The 22020-nt window shown below is 36.0% G+C and overlaps 1 protein-coding gene across 1 annotated transcript; it reads left to right on the forward strand.

The window, feature by feature from the left end:
* Window positions 1-530: 530 nt before the first annotated feature.
* On the forward strand, window positions 531-21811 carry LOC140160870 (26S proteasome regulatory subunit 7). Its single transcript, XM_072184194.1, has 10 exons — window positions 531-688; window positions 10440-10477; window positions 11430-11511; window positions 13656-13887; window positions 14340-14412; window positions 15871-15966; window positions 16977-17229; window positions 18079-18281; window positions 19022-19118; window positions 19930-21811. The coding sequence occupies exons 1-10, from the start codon at window positions 619-621 to the stop codon at window positions 20085-20087; spliced, it is 1302 nt and encodes a 433-aa protein (XP_072040295.1). The 5' UTR covers window positions 531-618; the 3' UTR covers window positions 20088-21811.
* Window positions 21812-22020: the final 209 nt, after the last annotated feature.

Consider the following 22020-nt stretch of genomic DNA (forward strand, 5'->3'; position numbering starts at 1 on the left):
TAGGCACTACCGCCCCAAAAACAACACATTTTCATGTATCGTACAATTTTTTCTCATTTTCCGCCCTTTTTTCTTTACTAATTCTTTTTGACTGCCCCTTCTTCTTCCGCCGCTCCTCTTTTTGCCGCCTTCTTCTTCCCGCCGCCCTTCGATTTTGCCGCCCTGCTTTGACCCGGGGCTGGCGCCCAAAGCCCCCCAAAATATGCGCATGCAATGACCCCCTTTTTCATTTTGTTTGTACTCAATGACCCCCTTTTTTTAACGTTTTGTAGCCGATAGGCCCTACTTCGCTGGTAGGCACATACCCGTCACTTCTAAAATTGAGTGCCCACCCCGGGGGTCAAACACCGTAGAAAAGCATTTAAACTCAAATTTTCCCAGGAAAATTTGTGGTCATTGTTTTCAGGTCCCCCTAGCTAGGAGGGTCAACAATTTTAAGGGCCCTTTTTTGCATCAGCGCCCCCCCCCCATGTATTTGTGAACGGTCCCTAAAACCTCATGAATGATGACGTTTACTTCATTAATATTCATAAATATAGTGATGCGTCAACAATACAAGTACTTACGATTTTATTTTTGAGACTGTGTTTTCGTTGTTAAAAATCTAATATTTTCATCATGCCTGATCATCTAGGGAGTGATATGAGAAAGACCAAAAATGAGGAGAGTGATGATAAGCCTATTCAAGGTAACATTTACAGGTTTTTTCCCAATGCATTAGAATAAAAATATGATATGAAGTCGAGTTGTTGCTGACTCATGTACGGTAGCAAAATTCTGCACCCTTTCCTCATTCTTACCCGTCCCACTAGTTCTTTATTGAGGCATTTGAGGGTAACAACTTCAGTGGTCACATGGTCACATTTTTTAGTTTGGGACCCTAAAAAGGGTACATTTGTCTCATTTTTTCGTTTATTTGCCATTCAAATGCTCATGTGTAGGTAGAATCATAAAATTTTGAACTTTAGAATATCTCCTTAAAAATGCAATTAAATGAAAGATGGCAATTTTCTTTACAAAATGATGGTTCAACCATGTCTACAGGTTAAATAATTACAAAGTTATGACCAAAAGTATGTCGCCTTTTTATTGCCAAAATGTGCATTGGCAATTGCAATTTTTTGGATCACAAAAAGTTTGTTCACCTCCTAATCATGGCTTGCCATATAGCATGATTCGACATATTCCCATTGAAACCTGTGCTAAATTTTAAATCATTTTAGCTAAAATTCGCTTTACTTTCACGATGTCCAGTTGCTTGTGTGTGGTTATTTAGGCATCTGTGAGTACACCTTGATATAAGAGATTTTACAACATGGGATTTATGAAGAATAAAAATGAATGTTGAATTTTCCCCCATACTTTTACACAGTAAAGTACACTGCCAAATTTTGCTCACATGGCATGCCATGATGATATATTTTAGTATGCTATAAAGGGCTCCCTCTATAATCAATGATGTGAACATATCTATCATGTGATGCGATTAAAGCAAAACGATCAGTCGGAACTCGGAAATATTGATTTTGAATTTGAGATTATTTTATAGCCCAAACAAGCAAAGCAAAGGTAATATTTCCCTTTTGTTTCCTCTTGTTTTGGGAAATCTTTGCTATGTTGCATCCGAAAACGTCGGACTTCGTTAGGCATCTGATTGATGATGTTAACTAATATGTTGTGATGACGTCAGGTGTTGTGACGTCAGACGGCGCAGCGAAGAATGTCTCGTAACGCTGGGTCCCATAAACGCAACGTAGCAAAGTGAGTTGCAAATTTTAGTTCCAGTATTAGATTTAATTTACAAAATAATGTTTTGAACTACTGGATGAATAATCTACACCGTCCAAGATGCACCTTGTACTATGACTATGTGTAAACGTAAAAGTAAGCATATTAATTAAATAATTAAATGCCGACTCTCATCAAAACGGGTTGATTTATTGGTTGTGATAACTAATACTAAATAAAGAAAATAATAGATAATTAATAATTAAAAGTCACCTCGTCCTATTATTTAAAAAATAAAATCTTGAACGGTAAACTCAGAATCAATTGTGACGTGAAAGGCCCTAATGGGGTTTTCTGCAAAATGCAGTTTTGTAAATGCTTTTTACTATCCTGTAAGGAACTGAAAATTTAATATTTCCGAGTTCCGACTGATTTTGCTTGATCGCATCACATATTTCTCAAACAAGACATTGAGTATATTTAGTCTCATTTGGAAGATAATTTATTTCTTCAATAATATCTGCAAGGATATTGCCTTCATTTCTAGTTAACCTACAATAGAATATTCCAATATTCACATTAGCCCTTTTATGGTATTCCAATTTACAGACATGCCAACTAGTACGGTTTCACCGTATTTTGTACGGTAAAACGTGAAAAATACGGTAGTACGGTCACCTCCAAAAAAATACGGAATTCCAGAATTTTGACCAAAATAATAAAATGTTGTGTCTTAAAAAGATAAACAATTGCAAGATTAGACTACCGACTGAATTACTGGTATCATTTGACCACTTTCTTGGTCTGTTAAAGTGGTTGACTACATCGTTTTTCTCTCAACTTTCGATCATGCATGCACATTAAAAAATTATTATATAATAGGCCTACAAGATGCTTTCCGAAATAATTTTCTTCTGACTTGCAGATTTTTCATGCACATTAATATTTTTTATTAACCACCTAATGCTATGTCTTCTGAAGGTATTTAGTTAACTATTTAGCTCTTTTGGTGCAAAAGAATAAGCCTACAAGGTTTCCGACCTCCTTTTACTTCCGACTTTCGCACCATGCATGCACATTAAAGAAATATTTAATAGGCCTACAAGATGGTTTCCGAAATAATTTTCTTCTGACTTGCAGATTTTTCATGCACATTAATATTTTTTTTATTAGCCACCTAATGCTATGTCTTCTGAAGGTATTTAGTTAACTATTTAGCTCTATTGGTGCAAAAGAATAATCCTACAAGGTTTCCAACCTCCTTTTACTTCCGACTTTCGCATCATGCATGCACATTAAAGAAATATTTAATAAGCCTACATGATGGTTTCCGAAATAATTTTCTTCTGACTTGCAGATTTTTCATGCACAATTGCACATTAATATTTTTATTAGCCACCTAATGCTATGTCTTCTGAAGGTATTAGTTAACTATTTAGTTCTATTGGTGCAAAAGAATAAGCCTACAAGAAGGTTTCCAACCTCCTTTTACTTCCGACTTTCGCATCATGCATGCACATTAAAGAAATATTTAATAAGCCTACATGATGGTTTCCGAAATAATTTTCTTCTGACTTGCAGATTTTTCATGCACATTATTATTTTTATTAGCCACCTACATTGTAATGCTATGTCTTCTGAAGGTATTTATTTAACTATTTAGCTCTATTGGTGCAAAAGAATAAGCCAAGAAGGTTTCTGACCTCCTTTCACTTCCGACTTTCGCACGATGCATGCACATTAAAGAAATATTTATAGGCCTATACAAGATGGTTTCCGAAAGAATTTTCTCCCGACTTGCAGATTTTTCATGCACATTAATATTTTTTATTAAGCATCTTCATCTAACTGCTACACATCATGCTATGTCTTCTGGAAGTATTTAGTTAACTATTTAGGTCTGCAAAAGAATAAGCCTTCTAGATGCTTTCTGACTTTGTTTTCTAAATGGTGCACCCAGTGGCACATTAATATTTTTAATATTTTTCTTTACTCCTGTCATGTAGTAATGTTATCAATGCGCGATTAATTGCAATATGCGCTCAAACTAGTATCTGTGGCGTGGCGCTATGTCCGCAGAGATTTGCGTGGCGCCATGATTGCGAATGTATTTTATTATTGTAATTCACTTTTGAATGTAATGTCCGACCGTGATGTCGTAAAACTATGGAATGGGAGAAAAGAGGAGAGAGAATGGTGAGAGGAATAAAAGGACTCTAACTAGTCTAAGAATTATGGTAAAACTTCGCCTGATGGTGTGATTTCATAGTTTTATTAAGAAGAGAAGCCGGCAGCGAACGTAACATGGTGGCAGCGAACGTAACATGGTGGCAGCGAACGTAACATGGTGGCAGCGGAAAAAGTAAATCTACAGGTACGCCATTTCCAAGAAATAGCCTAAGAAAGACTCAAAGAAATCACCAAGAAAACATCAACGAAGTTTTCAAGAAAGAAACTGGAAAATTACCAAAGAAAACATCAACAAAGTTTTCGAAGAAAGAAACTTGAAAATCGACAAAGAAGGTCTCAAAGTCGCTAAAGACTAGTTCAGCTTTGAAGAAGAAACCTTCACTTCAGTGAGCTAGCCATAAGAAGAAAGAAGAGGACGCAGAACTGATTAACTGTTGTATTGGAAGCCCGCGGATTGGAAGAAAGAAGAGAGCGTCACAGATAGCTTCGCTACAGAAGAAAGAAGAGAAGAAAACAGAGTAGCTTCGTGACTGTATCATCATCAATTCCGTTCAAATACCAGAACTGTGAGATTTGATGCACATTAATACATTTTCATCGTTGGAATATATTGCTGATTTGTGTTCTTCTGGAAAAAGACAGGTGAATCGTGTTTTCATCAGTGGCAGTGTTGTCTACATGATCTATGCATCGGTATGGCAGATTGATGTGGAAAATGGATTACGAGAGGCTGTCTTCAGGTTTTAGCCTGCTTGGATTCCTTGCTAAATGACCAGACATTTGGTATGATATTTTGACTGTTGGCCTTTTTACTTGAAGACAATCAAGAGATGTTCATATTTTCACAGATGAAAATGATCAGTAATATATTATAACATTTAAACGAGGATTGTGCGATAGTGAAGCAAGTATTATAAATATTGCAAATGTACGTGCACAAATGAAAGGTACGTACAACGAAATGTGTATGCACATATCAAAATTAAATGTTGTATACATCATGCGTAGTAGAAATGTAGGCCTAACCTAAGCTTACATAATGCACGCCAATCTTTGTGGCATTCAAAAATGTTTTGTTGTGTAAAGCATAATTATGTTTAAAAACAAAGATAAACAGCAATGAAACATTATATTGTTTTAATTTAGTATTATCATGCACATGGACAAATGTGGGCATTATTTCACATGCAAAAAATCCAGCCAGAGTACAAAAATGTGTGTAAGATTTTTATTGGATTGTTGTAATAAGCTGACGCGCTTTGGGATTGCAGCAGTAGTCAGTAAGTCAATCGAGTCGACATTTCTTTAAAATTGAAATGAAGGGATAAAGTAATATAATATGGTCGTCAAAAAACTGTTGTGTTTAAAATAAGATTTTATCACAAAATGTGCGTATGATCAGGATTTCATGATGAATTTAAATTTCTGGACAAGCGTTTGGTATTGCAGCTATAGTGCGCAATTAGTCAAGCGACATTTCATATAAACATGGACATGTATAACTTAATTCATTATGTTTTGGAGAGATGGAAACTTGTGTGAGATTATCATTGGAGAAGAAATTTATCACATAAATGTTATTTGTATTTATGGCAAATGTACGTTTGGAGAATATTTTATATAATGAATTAAAACGTGCATTAAAAACAAATGTATGCATGAAATTATATTTATGCACACAAAAAGATGTAAATTTAACGCGATTTAAATGTGCATTTTTGAGATGATTGACACAATCATATAGGAGTTCGGGGGTGTCATGTGGTAATGTTATCAATGCGCGACTAATTGCAATATGCGCTCAAACTAGTACGCGGCGTGGCGCGCTATGTCCGCAGATTTGCGTAGCGCCATGATTGCGAATGTATTTTATTATTGTAATTCACTTTTGAATGTAATGTCCGACCGTGATGTCGTAAAACTATGGATTGGGAAAAAAGAGGAGAGAGAAATAAAAAGACTCTAACTAGTCTAAGAATTATGGTAAAACTTCGCCTGATGGTGTGATTTCATAGTTTTATTAAGAAGATAAGCCGGCAGTGAACGTAACAACTCCATGCATAGATAACTGCTATACCCAGTACAGTCTTCTAATTGGCATTGGCATTAAACTGTTTTATTTTTTTTTGAAAACATTCATAGAACAAAACCCGATGTTAGGCCTACTGACTGATACTATGATGATGATTCAGATGATGATCAATGATTTTCTGAACTTGAAAGATTTAACAAAGCATACTTCTAACAACATTAGAAGTAACAAAACCCAATGTTTCAAGAAATATGTCAATTTGTTTGGTTTACATACTTTACCCAATTTCGTGAGGTCAAAGGTCACATACAAGGTCAAAGGTTGACTTAGGTCACCAAATCTTTTAACAATTAATTTTTAATTGTGCATCACATATCCGACAATCAGCTTGATCAGTCATGTAATTAAGGAAATATGATGACTTTAAGATGGCCGCTTTCCATGTAAAGTATAGCAAAGTAGCGCATTCAATGAGTGATAACTCGTAAAGGAAGCATCTTTCTGTATTGATTTATTACTTTTTGGTATTGCCAAATTTGATTGCAAATTAAAGGTGGGCCCCTGGACCCGGCTATTCACGTGCTTGGTCGCACAAGTGCTCCCTCGCAATTATGTGTTCTACTTTTGGGGTTTCTGGCGTTGGCAGGTATGCAAAAGGTACATTTTTAAAAAATACGGTTTTAGGGTGCAAAATACAGATTTTTGTTCTTCTGAGTACGGAAATCTGGATTTCAAAGTTGGCATGTCTGCAATTTATACCTTTCATGTGTACCGGTAAGTAATTAAACATAAAACAAGTGAACAACATTAATTTGCTGTATATGTCTGGCCCGGGTGTCTGGCATTACATAAAATCCACGCTGAAATGAGCTAACCGATTTTCAAAATTCAAAAACATTTTCTGAGTAAACAGACCATCCTCTTTTCATCTGTAATACATTCCTTGACATTCCTTCATAACAAGACCACTTAAAATTGGTAATTTGAAATTCTGGCACTTGTTGACGACAAACAGAAGGTGCTTTTTTTTAGTTTCATATAATTTTTTGCATGCTCATCATCACTTCACAATACATTAAATATACAAGTTAAGAGTTACATTTTTGACAGTGAAACTCAGCAAAATGTTAGAATTCACCCAAAAAATCACCTTTATTTTCATACCAAAATTGCTATTTCAGGAAAATGTATGTGCAGAAGGGCTGTGCTCAGTAGTATGATTTCAGTCCCCAATCATCCGGATTTTATCAAAAATCGGTGAGGGAGGTCCTTATTATTTGTTATTGTTAAATCATAAATTATATTATTTTTTTACCATTCATTCCAAGTTCAGCACATTCATTTATTTAATTTATTTATTTATTTAATCTTTCTTTATTCTGGATAGCTCTTTCAATACATATGTACTGGTCTCCCAAGAGGTCCAGATAACTGTTACATACAAAATGTTAACAAAATAAGTATACAAAATTACAAATAATACATATAACATATTGAAAAACAATCATGCGATTATGAATCTTACTTAAACAATAGCATTTTTAAACATGTGTAGACTCAAAGAGTCATAATCTAAACGCACACCAACTGGAAGGTTATTCCACAACTTAGTTCCTCTATAGTGAAATGTACGTTTACCCAGAGTGTTCTTCCAAAGTGGAACAACTAAAGTTTTTGAAGATTGACTACGAGTACCTTTTGTATGCATACATTCAGTAAAAATAAATTGAGAACTCAAATAAGATGGTGCTGAACCTTGAAGGCACTTAAACACTACAACAAGAAGCTGATTTTTCCACCTTTCATCCAATTTTGTCCAATTTAAAGATTTCATTAAGTCATTTATTGGAGTTCTTATGTCAGCAGCCAGCAAAATCCTAGCTAATCTATTATGCAGTATCTGAAGAGAATTGGATAAATGAGCACTACAATTTGACCAAACAGTACTGCAATAATCAAAGTGTGGCATTACAAGTGCATTGGCAAGCATGTTAAGTGTTCTTGGAGGAAGATAATATTTAACTCTGCGAATAATACCAATGCGTTTGGAAATATTGGATGATATACGATTAACATGATTGTCCCAACTTAGTTGGGGATCAAACACTACACCTAAATACTTAAATGAATCTACTCTATCCACAACATTATTTGAATATGAAAGTGAAATATTATCAAAGTTATCAAGTAAATGCCTAGTACCAAATATCATAAGCTTAGTTTTTTGATATTAAGTGTGAGCTTATTTTCATGAAACCATCTAGCAATACTGTCCATATTTCTGTCAATTTCAGTCTGTAGTATACTAGGGTCAGATGAGCTACATAGTAGGGTAGTATCATCTGCATACATAATACATTTAGAAGAAGTGCTATCAGGCAACGAGTTTACATAAATGATAAATAATAATGGTCCCAGTATGGATCCTTGTGGAATGCCAATATTAATTTGTTTAAAGTCAGACAGAGATGAATTGATGTTAACGGTTTGAGATCTGTTCTTTAAGTATGAGACAAACCAATTTAAGGCATAATCTTTGATACCATAGTTATACAATTTACTAATAAGAATTTCTTGATTTACAGTATCAAATGCCTTTTTCAGGTCCAGAAAAATAGCGGCAGTTGCTTTCCCGTTATTCATATTTTGAAGAATATGATCAGATACATCAAGAAGTGTGGAATTAGTTGAATGGTTACATCGAAATCCTGATTGAGCTGGATTCAAAATATTACACATAGTTAAATATTGGTACAATTGATCATAAACAGCACGCTCAATTATTTTTGAAATAATAGGTAACACAGATATGGGCCTATAGTTGTATGGATTGTATGGATTCTCAGTATCAAAATGCATAACGGTCACCTTGACAAGCATTTCAAAATTCTATATTAAAAAAAAAAAGAAGAAGCACATTCTGCATTAATAGGTTTTCAGAAGCTGAAGAGCTTTAAGACAAAAGATTTATTTAATAGCCTAATACATGTACAGTAGAATATTATATATTTTATGCTTCAATTTATTCAAAATATTCTCTAACACAAACCCACATAGCCATAAGTAATTTGATGCTTGTTAAATAATATTCCAAGGTGTGATCTCACTCTTCTCTGGCTCTGCTGATATCATCATCATATAATATATGCTAGCCTGGATTATGCACTTTCAGTTTCCCAGGCATGTCAGGGGCTCATCGTGGGCAAGCAAAGCTTAACCACGCTTAGCAATTTTGACAGTGTGCATCGATTTGAACAATGCCTGGAGAAGGGGCGCTATTTTCTCAGCGCATTCCTTCAGTATCAGAATCAGAGATGAATCCACTAGAACCACGTCATGGACGCTATATACGGGGATCACACTGATGCTGTCAATTAGCGAGTTATTTGATGTAAAAAAATAAGTCTAACACATTTGCTGTTGTTCTGATGACCCTGATTGGCTTCAATTGGATCTGGTCTAAGTTGAACTTGTGACAAATATCAAGCATATATACTCTGACTGGCGTGGTCTAGTTGCCCCGGCCATGACTTGGTGGTTCTTCCAGTTCACATCTGGGAGGTTGAAATCCCCACATAGCCATAAGTTATATTTGTCTCTGCTATGCTTCTGCTGGAGATCATATCTAGTATCAAGATTCTCAAAGGAGCCACATCCTTTCTCACTCGGCGAGCCATAGAAAGCAACTACATGAAGCAACTTCTTACCCTTGATCTTAATTTGGACTACCATAGCACTTCCGTTCACCGCCAGATCTTCCATGAGTGTCGCTGGGATTTCCTCTTCAACAAGGATGAAAATACCAAAATCTATGTTATTTGTAAAGGCCTTGTAACCTGGTGGGAAAAGTTCATTGTCTTATCATCTCTTTTCCAAGGGCCTAGATTTAATTCAAGGTCCCACAAGTTAAGAAGGATTAACATAAACAGGTACAATGCATCCCTCTTTCATCTTCAACTGTTTTTCAGTATTTTTCCATGGTGAGTTAGTATTTATACAGGAGAGTAAAATGCATGTGTTATCATAACATTGTTGATGAAATGATACATAAATTTGGTGATGAAAGACCATTCCGGTTGGGTGAAGTTGAACTCAATCTTTTCATACTTAACAGACAAAGTAATTCTGATAAATAATGTTTAAAAGCAAAACAACAGCACTTGCACAGTATTCCCCATTTTAATGTTGACTATTGGAAGCCCACCCCTATAGGGAACTTTATTAGCTATTCATGGTCGCCATCTTGGTTGCCATGACAAACTGCTGAATTCTACACCAGGTCTCAAAAGTACAGCTCCAGGTATTGATCTGGTAACTCTTGCGAAGAAAAATATGATGTTGTTTGGATGGAGTACACCAGCTTTCACACTCCCAGATGATGTTATTCTAGGAGATTTTTGGAGCTTTTTTGTTCCTGAAATTTATGCACGTCTGACTTGATCAGCTTGACCCTTCATAGACTGATGATTTCTTCTTTTTCTACTTACAGCACTCGATGAAGGAGATATTGCTCTCCTGAAAACATATGTAAGTACCAGTCCTTGTAATTTAATATGTATTTCATAATCATAATGTGTTTTTAAAATTAAACCTGATATGGAATCTCTTGTAAAATATTTTGGTGATAACATCAAACTGTATCAAGGATTTTGATTTTGACCTGATATACCGCAAAGAACATGAAGACTGTATGAATCATCATTGATTCACAAGGCTTATAATAAGTTATACATGTATAAAGGCACCTGGGGTCCATGTAGCCCCATGCATAGATGGAGGTATGGGCAGAGTCTTAGCCAGAAATCAGAAACCACCCGTCCAAGCAGATACCAAAATTTGACCCTCAAATATAAAACAACTTGTCTATACCCATGTGAGGGTCACTGGGGTCAAATATGTCCTGATTTGGCCTTTACATGTCACTCTGAATTAGTCTCAAATTCATATAACCTTAAAATCATCTGTTTTAGAGCTATCACATCTGTAAAATCCATAAAATCCACCCGTTTAAAATTAGATTAGCCCGTTTTAAAGACGGGTGGACGCATGGCTGTCTAAGACCTTGGGTATGGGAATTCCACCATATTGGATTGTAACTCATGGGGACAAATTGCCTCTAGCATAATTTGCATGCAAAGTTGCAAACACTAAAGAACTGAAAGTTTGCTAGGTGCTTAGGTTATGAGTAAAGCTGCCAAGTTTTATGGAAAATCAAAAACAATAATGGAATTCAATTGGAGTAGAAAACAAATCCAGTGAAAGTAACTATTTTGTTGACTAAATTACTTAGCAATTGGTGAATTATGGGATTTTTAACAAAACAGAATCAGACCTTTTAAAAACTTGCCAGTGAAGGTTAGAGACATATCCTCCAAAAAAAGGGACACACAAACATTCAGATGGAGTCTGCTCTCCTTGGCTAACCTCTTTGGATCAATGGACTCATATATACATGATCTTATTTTATTTGACTCTACAGGGTGCAGGTCCATACACAAATGCTATTAAAAAGGTGGAAGAAGATATCAAAGATGTTGTCAAGAAGGTCAATGAACTAACAGGTAAAGTCAAGGATTCTGGAGTACCAAGAATTTGGTTATAAACCTTTACCATAAACTTCACCCTAACCTATAGTATAACCTAAGAATCATAACCCTATACGTATGTAACCCTAACCCAAAACTCTAATCCTAATGGTCGCATGTCGTGAACTGGGCTATCAAATATGGGGGATTTGTTACATGTGAATAGGTTTTTTATTGTTCAGTCTCAATTAATTTCAGAATTACATCCCCTAAAGAAGTAAATTTGGCAGGGGTGGAATTTCGGCGGGAGTCCGAGAGTCGACTCTCGCAGAGACTCCCGTAAAAGTCCTTTTGCGAGAGTCCATGTGGACTGGCGCTGGAAATGATCGGCTCAGCGAACTTACATTTAAAGTTCAACACGCCTTAAAACTCAAAGCCTGCAAAATATAAAGGAAAAGTCGCCAAAGATGCAATGACATGGGCCTATATGGAAGTGAGAGTATGATGACACATATATTAAAAACTTAATTTTGTTAGTTTATTTGTTAGTTTGTTTGTTTGAATGCATTTTATGTAGGCCTACATATAATACCTTTTGGACTCCCGCAAGATTGTACAACGAGAATCCATTTACGGGAATCCATGGACTCTCGCAAAACTCTCTTGCGAGAATCCACTTGGACTCCTGTGGCACTTTACGAAATTCCACCCCTGATTTGGTGTAATTTTGTTGCTATTGATCTCCCCCTTCATTTAAGACCATTTATAGCTCATTTAGATTAGTAACAAGCGAGTTGGGGATCAAAATGTCCGAGTGGGTTGCGGGGGATCGGAGGACGTCGCATGGGAGGACGTCGCACACCATAGGAATTACACACAAAAAGTAAAAAAGGAAGCAACTTTGAAATGCTGTATTTAGAAAAGTACAAGTAGCATGAACCACAAATTTCATACATAGTATTCTTGATACTAGATCTATTTCATGATATAAACAGTTTTGAATGTTATGCAACCTATTAATTAATTAATTGACTGTTAATTAATTAACTTCATTTTGACCCATTTTCTGTGGGGGTTTTGTGTACGTTGTTCATACTTCCTTTCTAGGTTTTGGAACATTGATAACCAAATAGAGCAGAAATGATTAATATAAAACAAGATTAATATGTGTTGTTTATCACCACACAACAAAATCCAATGTATTATGAAGAAGATGGATTTTTTGGTCATCGCTCAACAAAAATCATCTTCGCTTAATGGATCACCCTGTATTCTCAATACTAGCTCTACAAAGCAGAAGGAAACTTAAGCAAATGTGATTTTTTAAACTTATCTAGATGGTAAATAATCACACATCAGATAAACATGTCTTTCAAGGGACTATATAGCTTGAAAACTTGTTTTTTACCTGGTAAAAATACACAATTTTGACCACCCTGTATGTTCTAACCACAATGAAATCAGCCCCCAGATTTTGTTTTAAATGAAAGGCCATGGTTACATCCTTCTAGATCAATATCTGTTTTTACTTATTCATCAATGGGGAAAAAATTACCAGGGTGTAACAAATTGCATTTATTTTAAAATTATTATTATGTTACACCCTATATAAATTTTACCCACCCTGAATATTGACTTTGTTTTTGCCACATATGAGATCCTTGTAATGTAGACTTCCTAAAAATGTATACTTTCCTATACATGATATGTACAAAATAAAAAGTTATGTTCAGTTGAATACAAATCGGTGTGATTTTTGACATTTTAGTGTGTGTAACACTTTTTATGCCCAGTTCATGACATGCGACCTAATACTTACCTTAACCCTAATGCTATCCCAAACCCTAATGCTAACTCTAAAAACTACATCGCAATTAAATTTTTGTTTCCAGAGATGTTGATATTTTAGTGTTACTCAAAACAATAAAACACAAAGGAATTTAAATACTATTAATGGCTATATCTCCAAATCAATATTGGTGATAAATAGCTCATTTAGCTTGATCGCATCAGTAAATCACATTTCCCTTAGTTGGTACAAAGGCATGCTATTTTCTCTGTCCTACAGTGTTTCAAATGGGCTTCTTGTACATGTATATAGCGTGACATATGTTTTGTTCACTGCTCTGCCTCCTAAATTGATAAGAAATCTTTGTCTTCATTGTCATCCTATTGTATAGGTATCAAGGAATCTGACACAGGGTTAGCCAATCCTGCATTATGGGATCTTGCTGCAGACAAGCAGACCTTACAGAGTGAACAACCACTCCAGGTAGCCAGGTGCACCAAGATCATCAATGCCGAGACCGACGATGCAAAGTATATCATCAACGTCAAACAATTTGCCAAATTTGTGGTGGATTTGCATGATAATGTGGCACCAACAGATATTGAAGAGGGTATGAGAGTAGGGTAAGTGAAGTCCATATGGCTCGCAATTGTCTGTATTATTTTCGGAACTTATTTTGGCAAGTCACTGGCATCTCTGACCCTCATTTGTAAAGGATTGCATCCCAAAATGTCTTCCAGTACTCCACATTTAAACCACCTCCCTTCTTTATCTTTATTCTGGCATGGGTGCATGCCACTTGAGTGTTGAGCATCCATGTTGAACCCGATTTTGTGAATCCCACCTCCCACACTTTGTTCCACATACCACATTTGACTTATTTGTTGACAGGCTTAAACACAGTATTGGACTCTTCTATTTGAAATCCATACACCCCCTACAGAACTAACAGAAGACATGAGCTTAATCTTCTGCACAGGGGGTATTATATAATGTAAATTTCAAGCATTAAGACTCCTTTGCTGCATTTCCTATATGTCTAATTCACTCATCTTATGTTTTATTTTTGCTGCAGAGTTGATCGTAACAAGTATCAGATTCACATTCCACTGCCTCCCAAGATAGACCCAACAGTCACCATGATGCAGGTATGTACACAATGTCAGAAGTGACTCAAGATCACGCAATTCTGGCTTGTAGCTTTTCCGAAGAGCAGAATCCAAATCAAACCATTAACTACATGTATGTTACTATATCAGCCCTTAAAATGATTAACATATTCAAATATTCATATAGGGTCCACAACAGCGTTTGCAGGTTTTTGCCGCAGGAGGAAAAAATTGTGGTTTTAACCACGGTTTTAACCACTTTGCAAAAAACAGTTTTTGCCGGCAAGAACTAAAAAGTTATAAATAGTTCACTTTTTTAAATCTCAAAATAAGTTACAAAAATACTTTCCTGAGTGTAACAAGGCCAGATTTTGTAATTATAAGTAACATATTAAAAAATAAAAGGCTTCGGTTTTCATTGCTCACTAGTCGGTGCATAAACTGAAATGCGGCCTACCAAATTCAAAACTTTTTTTATTTTAAGGACTTTAGGAAACAAAAAATATGTTTAATGTTTATGAGCTTTCTGTATTGCTTTTTATTATTTGACTGACTATATATGACTGTACAGCATGAATGAGCCGTAAATGGCCTAAATTGTATTCCGAGTTACAGTGTAAAATGTACATGAAGGTCGTATTCATCGGTACTTCAAGTTGGCGTGACATCTATCTCATTTGATAGTCAAACACCAACATAATCCTATTGTTGAAGAGGATAATAAGCTTCTACCTTAGATGGGTATAGAATTTTTAATAGCTCTGGTCTTTGTTTGCTTTGGCTAAATCCTGTTCAAGTGGTGGGTTACCAGGCATTGTATTTTGTATTGGTATGTATAACCAACAATTAACAATGAGAGAACTTTCTTGAACCTCGTTGACTTGGGGATGATTTGAAATGACCGACAATTATGACTGTTTGATATTTATTGCCAGTAATTTGGAAAAAGAGACACATGTAGAAACAAAAAAAGCTACCATTTTGTTGAAGGAGCAAATTTCAACAAACCATAACCCCGCTTCTGGATATCGTTTGAAGTCAAATGATATACTATTTTAAAGCTTATGATGTATATTTTTTAAACATGAAATAAAACAAAATTGACCGGGGGGAATTTACAGCTCATTCGTCGTGTACAGTCACATATATGAGTTTTTGCCGGTTTAAACCAGGCAAAATCTGCCAAAAATCTGCCAAAAACATATTTTTGCCAGTTTTTGCCACCTTACCGAACCCTGGTCCACAACTTAAAAGTTTCCACCTAATACTTTTTAAAATCAAAAAATGCTTTGTTTTTTGTCACTTCTATGGTGAATAAATTGGTCCACATATGTAAAACGGATAAGGCTACACTACCTGTTTACATTTTCACATTTCTACCACTAACACCTGTCCCAGACAAGCATTTTGTGGATAGTAAATTAGCTGGCACCCAACGTGGGCTAGCTACAACCCTGACTGGGCAATAGTATAACCAAATGTGTTGTATTTTTACAGGTAGAAGAAAAGCCAGACGTGACCTATTCAGACATTGGTGGATGTAAAGAACAGATAGAGAAACTAAGAGAAGTAGTAGAAACACCTCTTTTACATGTAAGTATACATCACAGGAAAAAACTCCTATGTAACTGTAGCCCCTGAACATGTTTAAAACAAAACTGCCAAAAGGTTACATATGAGGTTTTGCTTTAAACATGTTCAGGGGCCAATGACACATATGACAACATTCTTATCAGTCATTTGAAAATGGTTGATTTGCTATCAAGATTCAGGCTGATGATATACAGTGCACAAAAGAATTAAGGTTCCAGTTATGTTCACCCCTGTGTATCCTAAACCAAGACAGATATGTCAAACCTAAAACAAGCATCCAGTACCAGTACAGTATCCATCAGCTCTGATTTGAGACCTCATTTGTAGAAATTAGTTGAGAATTAAAGAAATGGTGATCTATAACCCAAGGAAGTAACGAAATCAAAAGTTGCATTTTTATGTTCTTATCAATGGAAAGCACAGTGCTAGTTTTAATGTACTACTCAAAGGAAGCATGTCATTAGTTATCTTGTTCAAGAAACCTTTGTGTACAAATGAATAGGGCATGCAATGGAGCAAACTGCAGCTTTTGAATTTGCATCTTTTGTGGGTTTTTCGATCATTGTGTCTTTATTTCTTGACCGATTTTAACGAATGAGGTCTTAAATCCAAGCTAAAAGATCCAGCTATTGCCTGCTGGTTCTAATTATGACATATATATCCGTCTTTTTTTTAGGATATCTATAGATTAGCATTCTGCACACTGACTTCTATAACCAGGGTTTGGACAAACAACTTTGTTTGATGGCTTATGATTCTGCTGTTTTTTAAGAGCTCTGCCGAACAAGCGCAGGTTGACAGGTTAAAGTCAGAAGACCTTTGAAAGAAATGAAAAGTTAACCTGTGGAATGAGAAAGATATACGAAATTTTACCTTCTGTAATGTTTTGTTTTGTTTACTTTTAGAAACATGAAGGAACATAAGTTTAACACTATTCACAGAATGATATTATTATTTTAAACACAAAGTTAGTCCTGAACTAATTTCCTTGTGTTGTTTTATGTTTACAGCCGGAGAGATTTGTAAATCTTGGTATCGAACCACCTAAGGGTGTCCTTCTATACGGTCCTCCAGGAACCGGTAAAACGCTATGCGCCAGAGCAGTAGCCAATAGGACAGACGCATGTTTCATCAGGGTCATCGGTTCGGAACTTGTGCAGAAATACGTAGGCGAGGGCGCTAGAATGGTTAGAGAGCTATTTGAGATGGCACGCAGCAAGAAGGCTTGCTTGATATTCTTTGATGAGATTGATGCTATCGGAGGTAAGACTATTGATCTGTGAATGTTACTAGTTTGTGAGGACAATGTACAGATATTTGATGGCTTGGTATCAAAAGTATTATTGAATCACATTACAAGGATATGGGCATCACCACAATAAAAACCAGAGAATCAGGACTTAACCACCATGTTGATACATGCATGGAGCAAAAATTGGGGGTATTTGGTTTTGCTCGGAATGCACTCAAGGCAATCGGTTGTCATGCAAGCTTGACATGGATGACAGGCTTATTTGAGAGACACACTTGAAGAGACCTGCACGCAACTACCAAGATGCTTCAGATGAGACGCAGAATTGTTCGTCTTTGCGCACCATCTGCAAGGACCTGAGTGAATACCCCCAATTTGTTCCCCATAGCTAATGGCGCTATTGTACGTGGCGGTATAGGGAGTCAGGAGTTCTCTGGTTTTAAATCTGTGGGCATCACTCAGTATAACATTTGGCTCAGCAGAAGCAGTGGTAATGAGTGGCTTTGCATAGTGTAAGGTAGACAAGTCTTTCCTGCATTATACACACTGTCATAGCAATCATACAGTACAGTGTGTGCTGAACAAAATGATGGCTGACAGGTGGTGCTTCCCACCACTACCACCACCACCAAATGTTTGCAAAATGATACCTATTTTGGACAATCCTGAGGTACAGGTACTGACAGCACCACAGACCCACAAGTATGCTCTATTCTTAATTCATATGCCATTGTTATTTTTTGAACATTTTATACAAATGGACTAGCAATGTGTTAACTTCTTTGTCTTACATGCATGAAGTGAATTGTCTTGTAAATTTGAGATTAATTGTAAGTGTAACACCTTCTCTCTTTAATCAGGTGCCCGATTTGATGACGGTGCAGGTGGGGATAATGAAGTGCAGCGTACCATGTTAGAACTCATCAATCAGCTGGATGGTTTTGATCCTAGAGGTAACATCAAGGTATTGATGGCTACCAACAGACCAGACACATTAGATCCTGCCTTGGTCAGACCTGGCAGATTGGATAGGAAAGTCGAATTTGGATTGCCAGATTTAGAGGTAAAGTTAATATTATCATACCACTAAGGGAAACATCAAAGAACACCGCTAACCAAATATATTTTTGTATCAAGTTAGTGAGTGCGTAAAAAGCGCTTTATATCTAGTCAGTGAGAGTTTATTGTATAAGCATGATACGCATATACGGCAAGATGCTGTATAAAGGTGATTCGCGTATACAGCTGTCCAATATTTGTAATATTGTTCCTCTTTTGCAATAATTAGGATGCTTAAAAACTTAATTATTTCAATATTTAGAATGACCTAGTGGTATGATAAATTTGTTATTAGGTTCAGTGTCGGTATAGTACGGAAATTATTGTGCTCTCAGTACCATGACACTTAATGCATGATAGTTTCCAGTGCCATACATCCACTTCAACTAATACAAGTTTTTATTTTAAATATCACAAATGTTAGAATTGTCATGACCATATTTGGAATCAACATGAAAAAGGCATTAAATTGAGTACAAACAAGCCTAGTTTTGATTCAGTGGTTTTTGAGATAAGTCTTGATATTTTGAGAAAATATCTCAAAACATTTCTTGAAGCCTATGTGGCTAGCACACAGAGCATTAAAGTACAAGGATTACTTTTTTTTTTTAAGGATTGGTTTGTTTGTATGTTTTTTTTGTTTGTTTATTTATACATTTCAATTACCAGATGCAATTTTATAAATCTGTGCATGTCTTCTTCCGACACCTGTGTCATCATTGTTTCATATTGATTCCATTGCAGGGCCGTACTCACATCTTCAAGATCCATGCCCGGTCTATGAGTGTAGAAAGAGACATCAGATATGAGTTGCTTGGTAGACTGTGTCCAAACTGTACAGGTAAGTTAGATCCACACAGGCCAGTACCTAGTATTTAGGGGGACGGTACATGCTAAAAGGGGACTTTTAGGGACTGTTTTGAAAAGTTTAACATGAAGAAGTGGTCACTTTTAAATGTGGACCTTTATCGGTACATTTGCAACAACAACAAAATGTTGATGAGAGGGGTGCTGCACCTTTCCCCACACTCCCTGGATAATGGTGTGCTTACATGTATTGAATTCAGATCAAATAAAGTGCATTAGTAGCCATGCTAAAACCATGTATTTTTTGACCAGAATCCATACATTTAGGTACAGGGGTTATTTATATCCAAGATAGAGGGCTCCCTATTGTACCCTACATTATCTGGTCTTCATCCTCAATAATAAAATTTAAAAAAATTTAAAATAATAAAATTTTCCTGTTTGTGTCAGTAAATAATGGGCTATTCCATTTAAAATCCACACTCCCCCTTTTGAAGATTTTGGCAATCTTTCACAGGGGGAGCATGAATGAATGAATGAATGAATGCATTAGGCAACTCCATTTGAATCGCATACACCCTCTATTCAACTGAGGGAGAGCGGGTTTCAAATGGAGCTGCTAATGGGTTAATTCCATTCGAAATTCATAAACCCCCCCCCCCCGGCCACAGGGGTAGTGTGGATTGTCAGGATACAGGGAGGTAAATGCTTGAAGCTATATGCTTTATAGATTGAATCAGGTATGGTTTGTCATAGGTACACTGTCTCCGAATGAGTAAATCACTGAATGGGCCTTTAATATTAATTTGTGCAAAAGAGAACTAATATTTTCTTCTTTCCTGTAGGTGCTGAAATCCGCAGTGTGTGTACAGAAGCCGGTATGTTTGCCATCAGAGCCAGGAGAAAGGTGGCCACAGAGAAAGATTTCAGAGAAGCTATTAATAAAGTCATCAAGGCCTATGCCAAATTCAGCTCAACACCAAGATACATGACCTATAATTAGAAGATGTACTCAATCAACATTCTATTCAATTTGATGTCAAGGGGGGACATAAATTTGACATCCATTTCTTGTGCAGGTTGTAGACTATTGGATGCATCAAGGGAGAGTGTATCAAAAGAACAAATATGGATTTCTTCTATAGCTAAGATCGGGCTATTCCATTTGAAATCCACACAACCCCTGTGGAAGATTTTGGAAATATCTTCCACAGAGGGAGTGTGAATTTCAAATGGTATGAGCACATTAGGCAGCTCCATTTGAATTTCATACACCCTCTGAGAAAGATTTATTCTGAATCTTCCACAGAGGGAGGGTGAGTTTCAAATAAAGTTGGTTGCTCTGCTAATTCCATTTGAAATTCATACTCCCCGTGTGGAAGATATTTCCAAAATCTTCCACAGGGGTAGTGTGGATTTTAAATGGAATAGCTCATAGTGTGAACCAGACAAGGTTAACAGTAAGCCTGTCATACTGATTCAAGGAGATGGTCTACAGGGTGATAGAACTTCTCAATAACCTTGTCCAAATTTCTGTGATATAGTAAAGAGTGTTGTTCACAACATTTTTAAGTTTGGTTTAAAAATTCTCTGCATTTCATGAAGGAAAAAAGTTCACACAAACATTGTTTTGTCAAAAATATGTGACATGATGTCAAAAAATTTGAAAGAAATGAATTTGAAATAGAGACAAAGATACAGAGCAACATGGTTATGGATGTGTATAAACATTTTTGTTAAAACACCCAACAGCCTGGATAACCAAACATTTTATCTATAGAGGGCATTGTTATTTTTCTCACATAAGGTCATGCACTGAGTAAAAACTTTCAGTTCAGTGTCTGTGTGACGTATATCAGGATGACAGAATTAATCAGAATATTAACTTCACTGATGGTAAAGATACAGAGTTGCCAGAAATGGACAATTATTTGAATATAATATTACAGTGATGTGTTTATGTGAATAATTGCCAAGTTTGGGATTGAGTGGATTAATTTTGTGCCATTTGTATCCCTCATTTCGAGTCATAAGTCAAAGCAACCACAAGAAACGCTACTGTTTTGTTTGTTTGTGGTATATCATATTGCAAAACACTTTAAAGAAAACTGTTGACCTTATACTGCTATTATGTAGTTTGTATACTGTAATTTGCAAAAACACACATGTTGAACACAAAAATGACTTATTGGACATGAACCTGTTTATTGTTGAATTTAGGCCTATTCATTGCATGTGAAGATGTATGACATCTACATTTAAATTGTTATTTAAACTGCATGGAGGAATCTAAATGCAGGAAATTCAGATGTGTGAACTGTCCAACAGCATTTGTTTAAATGTTTTGGGCGTGTATGTCTCTTGTCTGAACTAACACATTTCATGTTATCAACTGGTTTTAATTAGTTTGCTAGTCTGAAACAAGGAACAAGGTTCCTGAGGCTGCAGGAGAACTTCCTGATGATAAAGATTTAATTTGCTAAGCAGGCTGCGAGTTTTGAAAATACTAAGGGTGCAATAAATTGCACTCCTGGAAATGAGTGCGAGCTGTCAGGTGTGCTATAAACTGCACTTGAGTCTGGCAGATTTTATAAATTGAGCTATAAATCACACTCGGATGGGCAACTTAAGGTGAGCCCTCCACAAGAGTTGCACCCACTCACCTTAAAATTCAAAGCCTTTGCTAAGCAAAAAGTAAAGTAAAAAAGTGTTTCTTTGAGTTCTAAATGCAAGATAATAAGGAAATCTCATAGAAATAATTAAGATTCTGACTAGTGGGTGATATTAAAATTCAGACTAAAAATTGAACCTTTTGGGTTGCAATCTCGCAGGTGTGAGTGAGGACAGAGAAGATAGTTTACACTTCCCACAATGCATTTCTTTCATTGCAATTTTCTGTACTGATTTGCTATCTAGTGCAACATGGGTCCACATGT

Source organism: Amphiura filiformis, chromosome 9 (genome assembly GCF_039555335.1).
Source record: "Amphiura filiformis chromosome 9, Afil_fr2py, whole genome shotgun sequence".
Lineage (NCBI taxonomy): Eukaryota > Metazoa > Echinodermata > Ophiuroidea > Amphilepidida > Amphiuridae > Amphiura > Amphiura filiformis.